This window comes from Triticum urartu, chromosome 4 (assembly GCF_003073215.2).
Source record: "Triticum urartu cultivar G1812 chromosome 4, Tu2.1, whole genome shotgun sequence".
Taxonomy (NCBI): domain Eukaryota; kingdom Viridiplantae; phylum Streptophyta; class Magnoliopsida; order Poales; family Poaceae; genus Triticum; species Triticum urartu.
Genome location: NC_053025.1, coordinates 560379416 through 560389740, shown reverse-complemented (window position 1 = coordinate 560389740; position 10325 = coordinate 560379416). Strand labels below are relative to the sequence as shown.

Sequence of the window (10325 nt, the reverse complement as noted above, 5' to 3'; positions counted from 1 at the left end):
TGGATCCCGTTCCAGAAATGAGAGCCCTATTTCTTCGAAGGTGAAAAAAGATGAATTTGGGAAGTATCTAGCATTTATGAGTTGAGTCCATAGACTAGATTCATTTTGAGAAATATTCCAAATCCACTTGATTAAAAGGGCGAGGTTCATTTTCTTTGAATTGATGATGCCAAGTCCTCCGCGGGCTTTCGTATTACAAATGTTCTCCCAACAAACCATGTAATAGTTTTTCTTGATTGTGTAAGCTTCTAGAAAAAACACGATCTAACTTTGTCAAATTGGCTATGCATCCTGCCACCCAAAGAGGAACATGCCCATAGCATAAGATGGAATTTATTTCCATTTAGTTTTCTTATGTAGGTTATCTTCACGAAATGTTGCAACCTTTTCCTTTTCTCAAATGTGTTCAAGTCAAACAAGGTAAATTTTCTCTTGCCCAAGATACTTCACATATATTTTGCCCTAGCCCACGATAGTTGAGAAAACATTTCTTTTTATTTTAAAATAAATTCTCAATTTAAACCCCTTTTTCTGCTTAGAAAAATCAAAGAAAATTCACTTGGTATCTCATGGTTATGTGTATACCAAATATGCAAAAGATGAGGTACCATAGTTCACTATTTTTCCTTGAATAATATTGAACTTCATGTCCTAGGCGTTCCAAAAATGGTTTCATAAATCTAGGCTTGGCCATGATGCTTGATACTTATTGGTGATCTTCTATGAATCATAGGACACCACCAGAAATCATCTTAGCCCGGAGTTCATCCATTTGACCCCTCTATAAGGTGAATGACAGTTCTGTCCAGAGTGGTGCAAGCACCATGTCAATGATGTGAGCCTTGGATTTTGCTCCCCATTCTTTCCCAGAATACCTAAAACCCCTAGAGACACATCAATGCCAAAACTGAACACCAGGATTGACCCAGAAATATTATTAAGTGTTAAGAAAATATTGTCTACTTGCATACACATTGATGGCTTGGTGTGTTTATCATGTTTTTTATGCTGCAATTCGAGTGTAATTCAAACAGCATAACTGAAAAGAATAACCCGCATACATAATACAACTATCGAAGAGAGATGTATATTATCAAATAATCATGCATGTTTTCTCTAAATCAATTAGGCTACCAAGTCAATAATAATCGATCTAGTCCCACATGCGCCTCGCAAACCCGATCTCGCACCATTCTATGCATGGCATTGACGGTCTGCTAGTCTTCCCGCATCACTTCGGCGCCGGGGCGGCGGCGGCCTCCTCCTTCCGTCGGAGTCGCAAAATAATCAGACAGGCAGTGCCCTGGTGATTTTTGCTTGAAGTCACTGTTCTACCTGTGATCAGTTCTCTTTGATCTAGCCATCGGCGAGTTCCGGACTTCTTCTTTGAAGGGAACCATTGACTTGTGTATATGGCGCTCTTTGGACACCCTAATTGCATAGGGGTCGGTCGTGTGCACTCGCAACATCAGCATAACCAGCTTTGCCAGGTATCGCGAAGCTCTATTATTGTTGACACCTTGGGACATGTCTGGGCCAAGATTTCCAAGGGATCGACACATGCGGAGAATGACATGGCTTGATTGGAGGACCTGCAAGTGGCGACGGCGGGGTCTTGGATGTGATGAAGACTTTGCTTCACAGATAATTGTTCAGATTTGGCTTGCGGGGTATGTTCCCGTCCAGACTGGGCACAAGTCTTGTGAGCCTGGTGGTACTTGACTTGTAGTAGTAGCCTTCGCAAGTGGGGGCGGCAGCATTGGAGGACTTCTTTGTTGGCGATGCTCCATTGAGCACCGAGTCGTAATTTCTAGGGTGAAAACCCAAGGTCCGGCTTTTTTTGGTTGTGCCTGGCAGTGACCTTGTTGAAGGCATCGTTTTGGGAAGATGGTCGTTCTCCAGGGTGAAAACCTACGATCTTTGATCGGGCAACGACAATGCTTGGGCAGTGTTTCCTTTCTGAAGGCGTTGCTTTTGGAGAACCTTCTTTTTAGTCCGGGTGTTGTCTTGGTGGTGATTAGAGTGCTGCTACTGCAGGTGATTGATCACCGTGGCAGGGTCTTTTTTTCTTTTTCTTTTTTTCTCTTTTGGCTGTGTGTATCCTAGATATTTTTACGCATCTTGTTGGTGCAGAGACTGGGTGTAATTGGTATATTCTTGATATTAATATATTCTTTAAAAAAAGTAATAATGTTGGTTTAGTCGTTTGGCCTCGAACAAGAAGCAAAACAAGAGGATGCAATGCATGCACATTATTTGACTACTTCAATGGTTAGCTTGATCGCCAATAGTTATTTTAGAAGGCGACATTCAGTTGCCGCGCTGCAAGTCTTTTTTTTAGAGAGAGAAAGGATCTGGAGGGAGTTGGGCTTGCAGTTAGAGACAGTTTTAGTTAGCGGTGGCTAGCGGGACATCCATCACTACCTAAAGAACAATTATGCTCCCTCCTTCCTGAATTACTTGTTTTAGTGTTAAGTAAAAAAATCCGGCTTTGGCTTTCAGCTACTTGTCCTTGTCCAATTGAAAATTGTACTGCCTGAATGTGGATAGTAGCAAAGAAAACTGAACGGTTGCATATATATTCTCTGGTCCAAAATACTACTGATACCTTAACTGAACGGTTGCATCTTCTCTCAATCAGTTTGTAAAAACAAGTTTTCTCACTGGACGCCTTAATTTCTGGTTCCTGATCATTTTTTTTTGCGGGTGTGATCATTTCTAATTAGCCAAGCAGAAAACATAAAACACCACAAAACGTACGTCAACCCTTTTCAAACAAGCCTCTTGCAGAAACATTTATGCGCACCGAACAAAGCGAGCCAGTTTTAGCTGCTAGTACTGCTATAGACTTATAGTATAGACCAGCCAAACTCTGGTACAGTCTCAAATTAGTCTTCAGTTAGCCTATCATTTTGAATGTATTTAATTAAGAAAAGCTCTATCGATGAGATATTCAGACCTACGGTCAATGATTAGAGCGCGCAAGTCCACTCTGTGGAGGTTGCATCCATACGATCGTTAGAACCGCGATCTCATATGGTAGTTCATTAACACGACAATCATTCCTCTCGATCTCATATGCTAGCTACATTCCTATTTAAGCACCAGTATAGTCGCAATCATTCCTCACCTCCATCCACTCTACTCGCCACATTATCTAGCAAGCTAGCGAGGTGCGAGAGAAGCTCAATCATCTATTCATTTCTCCCTGTTTCTGGGACTCTCCCTCGAGCAGAAAGATGGCAGCTGGGATGCGCTTCCTGCAGCTGTTCGCCGCCGTTCTCGCGTTCTGCTTCGCGCCGGCCAATTCCAACTGGATCCCGGCCACCGCCACCTTCTACGGCGGCGCCGACGGCTCCGACACAATGGGTAAGCTAGCTAATCAAGATTTAATCCCGCTTGCTCCGGCACCATCAATTTTCCCAATATTACATTTTATGGTACGCATACAATGCAATGCGTGTGTGCGTGTCTGAATGTGTTTGCATGTGCAATATCCAGGTGGCGCGTGTGGGTACGAGAATCTGTACGTTGCAGGGTACGGGATCAACAACGTGGCGCTGAGCACGGCGCTGTTCAATGACGGTGCATCGTGCGGACAGTGCTACGTCATCATCTGCGACACTAGCAAGTCGGATATGTGCAAGCCCGGCACGTCCATCACCGTGTCCGCCACCAACTTCTGCCCTCCCAACTGGGATCTTCCCAGCGACAATGGCGGGTGGTGCAATCCTCCCCGCCACCACTTCGACATGTCGCAGCCCGCCTGGGAGAACATCGGCATCTACCGTGCCGGCATCATCCCAGTCTTCTACCAGCAGGTCAAGTGCTGGAGGCAGGGCGGCGTGCGGTTCACCATCAATGGCTTCAACTACTTCGAGCTGGTGCTCGTGGCCAACATTGGCGGGAGCGGGTCGATCAAGAGCATGTCAGTGAAAGGGACCAACACCGCGTGGATCCCCATGTCCAGGAACTGGGGTGCGAATTGGCACTGCCTCTCGGGGCTCGTTGGGCAGGCGCTCAGCTTCGCCATAACCTCCACTGGCGGCCAATACCTCGTCTTCCAAGACGTCGTGCCGGCCTGGTGGCAATTCGGGCAAACCTTCTCCACCTGGCGCCAATTCGACTACTAGAACAAATACTACTAGTATTATCAACTCATTTCCAGACATATATGGACACTATTAGTATTGTAAGCGAGGTGTCGCTGTAAATGTAACATCTCTTCTATACGTATGATTATTTCTTTAATTCGTTTATTTTAACTGTTCATCCTCGGTCGAGTGGCAATACACTAAAGAACGAAGACTAAACTATAAAAATATGCAACCCCACATGTTCAATGATTTACTACGGGAAAATGTTTCTTTATGTGTCATAGTGTTTGTCAAGTGTTTTCCAATGGGAAATCGACGAATAGAGTCTTTGCCAAGTGCTTTCGAAAATGAGTAGCACGGTTGCAGGTTCACAAAGGGACCATGAATGAGGAGCTCTCCTAGATGGAGTGGCGGACAGCACAAAGGTTGCTGTCGCCGGCCTGGGTTCGAGTCTCCTCATTCTTCTATAAAAATAAGACAGGGGGGCTTCTTCCCCTCGGTTCTCATTCTTTTACAAAGGGACCATGAATTAAAATATGAGAGAAATGCATGCGCTCCATGTACTAAAAAGGATCCCGCCCAGGTCTGAAGCAAAAAATTTCTTATATGAAGCACATCCCATGAAGGTGGACAACGATACAGAATTATGTCGAAGTCCATGGGTCATAGAACGTTGACGATCGCCGCTAGACCGAGCCATTGACGCGCCGTTGTTATCGCTTCCCTAATAAAGCCGGACTGGCCTTACCGATGACAATCAGAAAGTCTTCATATACGTGCCCCTAATGGCCAACTGCCTAGAGCCGCAGTTGCCGACATTGAATCTTTTTTGAAGCGGTTGACCCCAGATCTCGCCATCACGCATGCATGACGAGAAACCCCAACCTTGTTATCCAAAGAAGACAACATAAATATACATTAGAACTTCGTCGACTTTGTCCAGATGGACGGACCCGAAGAGGATCAGAGCCCAGAAGACCAACTCAAAAAAAAAGCACTGCGATCCGCCCAAACGCCGCCGACTAAAAAACCCTAATCTAAACAATTAGCCGAGGTCGAGTCAACGTGATTCTTGTATGGCAAGGCCAACCATGGCCTACATCATGCTTGCCGTATTACTTCCATCAATGGAAGGTTGGCTCCGCATTGTCAAGCAACTTCATGTATCTCAACCAAAATACCCATGAAGTTATTATGATTATTTCCATGGGAAAAATATTTCCAACTTACCAGTTGGTCCTTGTGCGAGGGTTAGTGGTTTCACTATATTCTTCTGGCGCACATATGTATTTTGTGACATATTTTCCTCCATGTGTGTAATGTTGGACGAAGGGACATGCCTGTGCAACCGCTTCCTCAAACATGTCACCCCTGGTTCCTTCAGGAACAGTTCGGCTAGTACCAAAAGAGGACTCCATGACGGGCAAGACAAGAATATTAAGATGAAGGGATGATGGGCACCTACATACACCCTTATATAAATGCGTCTGCTCAAGACAAGAGTCATACTGAACATCTCACAAAGACCTAGACTTGATCATTAGTAGATCCAATCAGGGTACTCCACCCAGACCATCCACATAGAACTCACGCGAGTTAACATCTAACTCGTCGGGAGCACTATTTTCTCCTCCATTGTACCATCATCTTGATGTAATCCTATATAAGCAGGAGTATGGTGATTACTTGACTAGCGAAGGCTCAAACCTAGTTAAAACATGCGCCATGTGTCCATCTGGTAACCTAAAGTTATGTCCCACCACTAAACAGATATCCATGTGAAAATTGTATTGTTGTTAGGTACTTTGAGAAACACCCTCAATAGCTGGCACCGAGTGTGGGGACACTCGCGTTGATAGTGGACCAATGGAATCATGTTCCATGAGTACCACTATATACCTCGACCATTCAAGGAATGGTGAAATAAGATCCGGCCAAATGAGTCGCGGATCCAAATTTCCTTTCACTAACTAATCTTGTTTATTAGCTTCTCATCCCACATTGCAAAGATGTTTGGGATGGATATTTCTAAAAAAAGTAAAGCACACCATTTTCTTCCAACTCTTTTTATATGAATTGGTAAGCACTTGGAACATATTCTTCGCGATAAGAAACTTATGAGTCAAGACAAGTATGCCTTGATTAATTGCATTGAGGAGATATAATACATCATGTCAAGAGACATAAAAAGGTTATGTATTGTAGTTTAGGAATACATAATTATATCCGGGGTCCCATCTAGTCCTACGTGCCAAGTCAACAAAATTCTATGCAAGTCAACAAAATTCCAAGCAAGTTTGCATGGTCAACAAGTCAAAGCAAAACAAGAAATCTATATCTATACCAATATAAAAAGACCTAAAGGAACAGATCCAACTGATCTCGGCCATCAAACTAAGTCAATACAATGACATAAACTGCTCCAATGACAAGCGTTCAACGTGTTTAATGTGTAATTAATATCATACCAAATATTGCATTAATCATATAATTAACACACAATTAATAGCATACCTAATATTCGCGTGCAATTAATATATTGCCTAAATATTAATGTGTGTTGCACGTGCGCTTTTACTAGTAAAGAGATAAAGTTGACTGAAGAGGCAAGTAAAAAAAGGTCACAATCCCTCAATAGGCACATATAGCCAAAGTCCATTACGGCGGGGGCGAGAGAGGTGGCCCACCGTGGACCATGAACCATCTCCTTTTGGCTAGTCCATCGTGGACTAGTGGACCAAGTTTTACCTATGTACCCTTCCCACCTACCACCATCATGGGTAGTCTTGGTCATTTTTAAGTAACCCCTAACCTATAAACAACCCCCCCCCACTCCCCCGAGGCATGTACACCATACACTCACTTGAATGAGATCAAAAGAAGACACTAGAGCTCCAAGATGTGTTCAGGGAGCCTAGGGTCAAGTCCGAGGAGGCACATATGACTTGGATCGTCATTGAGGAAGGGAAGTTTGGAGAGGGTGTTGGGGATTCACATACGAGTCATGCCAGTGCCAGATCCTCCCTGGTCTCCTTCCTAACATATTACTAGGTCGCGCTCCTTCGAGACAACTTGAACCTATTCAAAAAACATAAAAGTGTCAATCTTATCGGCGTACAACGACCTTCACTATATGGCCTCTTTGCACACCCTTGCTAATATCATTTGCATCGGGGTTACTACGGGTAACCCCTAATCACTCATTGCTTTCACTATAACAACATAGTGAATAATAGTTTCGCCATTTATCTCTGAGCATGCTATGTTAACAACAAAATTTATGTTTTTTGCATCAGGGAGTAAACAACTTTAATTTGGATATGAATTTTCAAATGATAGATACATATTGTTCAAAAGATGCATGGTTTCATGGCATTATGATGTAACACAACCTTCCTATTAGCTGGTCTAGTACTCCTTTATTGCAAAAGATATATGGAAAAAGTTGATCTGGCACTAACTCATGCATATCATGCTTGCCCAAATGTTCGTCATGGTTTAAGATTTAATGGAAATCTCTCGAAGAGTATCTAACTGAAATCTCCTATCGGTGCCAATTGGCTAAGTACTTGGAATCTCCTTCACTGCAAGAATTGTAATGCCCTAATTAATTTCATCATGGAGTAGTTGTGAGATTTGTAATTTTAGAACTTCACTATCCAAACTGTCTAGTTGATTACACAATTCCAATTAATAAATTTAGGATCCTAACAGTGATTACCCTAAAATTTGCGATCCTATCATATGGATTCCAATCAGATTCAGAACTGTGATTCTGACAAGAAGCATCTACAAACATGAGCTCATATTATATCCACAAAGGTGTTTATAAATGTTGGGTTAGACCCTAAAAAATGGGTTTATACTATATTAACATACCAAAATTCAAATAAATGTGGTCTTAGTTCACTTTTGAGGGCATTTAAGGCTGAACAATCACCGCCTTTTCTCAAATAAGTGTTGATACTATTCTAATGCTGAAATAGGAAGATCATGAGGTTGGAGGGACATATCCTTCCGACTCCAATAGGATTAGAAATACATGGTAATTTGGGTCAAAGAATGTTTCATAAAACAGACAAAACTAGCAATTTGACGACAAGGTTGGAATGGACAAATATTTTCCTCCAAAATAGGGTGCAAAAAATCTTTCGGAAATTTTCCTTCAGATTCCAGTCATGCGGATCAATCTATGTACGAACGTTTCCGAAGAATCCAAATCCTCAGCAAAATCGTATGCTTTTTTTCTACAAAGGTGCCTAACTGCATTAATTGCTCAAGGATGAAACAAAAAACTAGAAATACTTTTCATCCATCAAAATTACCATAATAGCTTGGGGTATTTTTTTAACAAATGAGAAGTTGCTCGACAATGAGGACTCAGCCTTCCACAAATGGAAACAACACTATAAGTACAAGGAAGGCCATGGTTGGCCTCGCTATATAGCTAAAAGTAAGTACTTTGTTCAGTTTGGAGACCGTCTAGATTACTTACAACCATCTTTTTCCTATTTATGTGTTAACTTGAACGCTTTTACATATTTTATATTTATGATATGATGATAGAACAATTGCAAGAGAATTTACTACCTTTGTCAGTAGTAAAACGGGAGACAAGTCATGGGAACTGAAGTTCTAGTGCTGCTAATGTGCAACAAACATTCTAAAAACACTATGCATAAACATTGGAATATAATCTAGAATGCTACATACACATTCTTAACTCCGAGCATTAAGCATGTCAAGGGACACACAAAAAACGTATATTCTATGGTGAATAGTCGTTTCACATGTATGTTTGTCCATGTTACTATTTGCAACAAAGTTAGCTTCGATGCGTTGAGATATGGAAACGAATTTGGATATGAATTCTCATAGGATAGGTACTTCTTGTGCCAACGCTACCCAACATAGCAATATCAACTAGGATTGTATTATGTCCTCGTCAATTTTAAAAAGAATGATTCTAGTTCAGTTACAAGTATAAGCTGTATTTTTCAAAGTACAAGTTGCACTTTCAAGTCAATTAAAGTTCCACTTCCATGAATAAGCCGAGACTTAAAAAAGTACCGTTCCATGTAACCTAGCAAGACCTTAACTGTTAATTGAAATCTCGTATCGATGCGCGACCAACGCAAATGAGAATTAGACCTTAGTATTTAATGTGTCATCCCCTGCTTTTCATCGGTGAACCCTATATTCCACTTACGATGCAAAGAATATAGGGCCAGGTGGCATAGGGCAATGGAGTGACCCATTTGGTAGATATGATCGTTTTTTTACTTGTTCCTGAACCTTGTCGGGTTGTCAGGTTAGCCAGCCCGACTCAAATTATTTTTTCGTTGCGATGCTGGTTTTAGCCAATAAAGAATGAATTGATTCTTATATCCCAACACATGAAAGGGGAATTTGCTTTTTTTAAGGCAAATAGGGGAATTTGCTATTTGGCTCTTAAGGCGCCAAATTCTAGCAAATCGGTACAAATCAGACATAGCACACCCTCTTTCATTCGTTAGTTTCTATGGGCCGGCACATTGAGAGCACATTTCCTGTGAAGCTCCCAACTAGTTTTGGGAAGCTCCCTGTCATTTTTCCTTTTTTGTTTCTATTTTTGGGGGGTCTAGGTCTTTTTTCGGCCATTTCATTTTTTGCTTTATTGTTCTTCTTTTTCTAACCGTGAATATTTTTCAATCCATGAAAACTTTTCAAATTCATGGACCTTTTCAAATTCATGCTTTTTAGAAATTCATAAACTTTTTCAAATATAGGAACTTTTTTAAAATTCCCCAAATTTTCAAATTCCTGATTTAAAAAAATCAAATTCATGAACCTTTTCAAACCCATGAACACATTTTTCCAAATTCATGAACTTTTTTGAAATTCATGAATCTCTTAAAACTATATTTATTTTCGAGTTTATGATTTTTTTACATGTTTTAACTTTTAATTTATAAACCACTGAATCATTTTTGCCCCCCTGGAAACGAGCAAACGGGGCGAGATAACTGTGAGGGCGAGGAATCCTTAATAGGCCGCGGCGCGCAGGCATCCACTCGAGCGCCAGCGCTGGCGCTGCGAAGAGACACCCCTCCCTCCAGGCCCCAGCAGGATGGACGTACGGGAGGGAATGAACTGCCAATGAAGCAAAGAATACCCAGCTATGAAGTGCAGCGTGCATATATGCTCCATGCACGCGCATACATTCCATCTAGGAGTACAAGCTATCTG

General features: G+C 41.8%; 1 protein-coding gene across 1 annotated transcript; it reads left to right on the top strand.

The window, feature by feature from the left end:
• Window positions 1-3145: 3145 nt before the first annotated feature.
• LOC125554156 (expansin-A19-like) lies at window positions 3146-4259 on the top strand. The gene is made up of 2 exons (XM_048717754.1): window positions 3146-3369; window positions 3502-4259. The coding sequence occupies exons 1-2, from the start codon at window positions 3240-3242 to the stop codon at window positions 4131-4133; spliced, it is 762 nt and encodes a 253-aa protein (XP_048573711.1). The 5' UTR covers window positions 3146-3239; the 3' UTR covers window positions 4134-4259.
• The last annotated feature ends 6066 nt before the right edge of the window (window positions 4260-10325 follow it).

Coding starts and splice junctions, on each gene's coding strand:
- LOC125554156 (XM_048717754.1), top strand. CDS start 3,240: ATGGCAGCTGGGATGCGCTTCCTGCAGCTGTTCGCCGCCGTTCTCGCG. Junction 3,370..3,501: donor CGACGGCTCCGACACAATGG/GTAAGCTAGCTA, acceptor TGCAATATCCAG/GTGGCGCGTGTGGGTACGAG.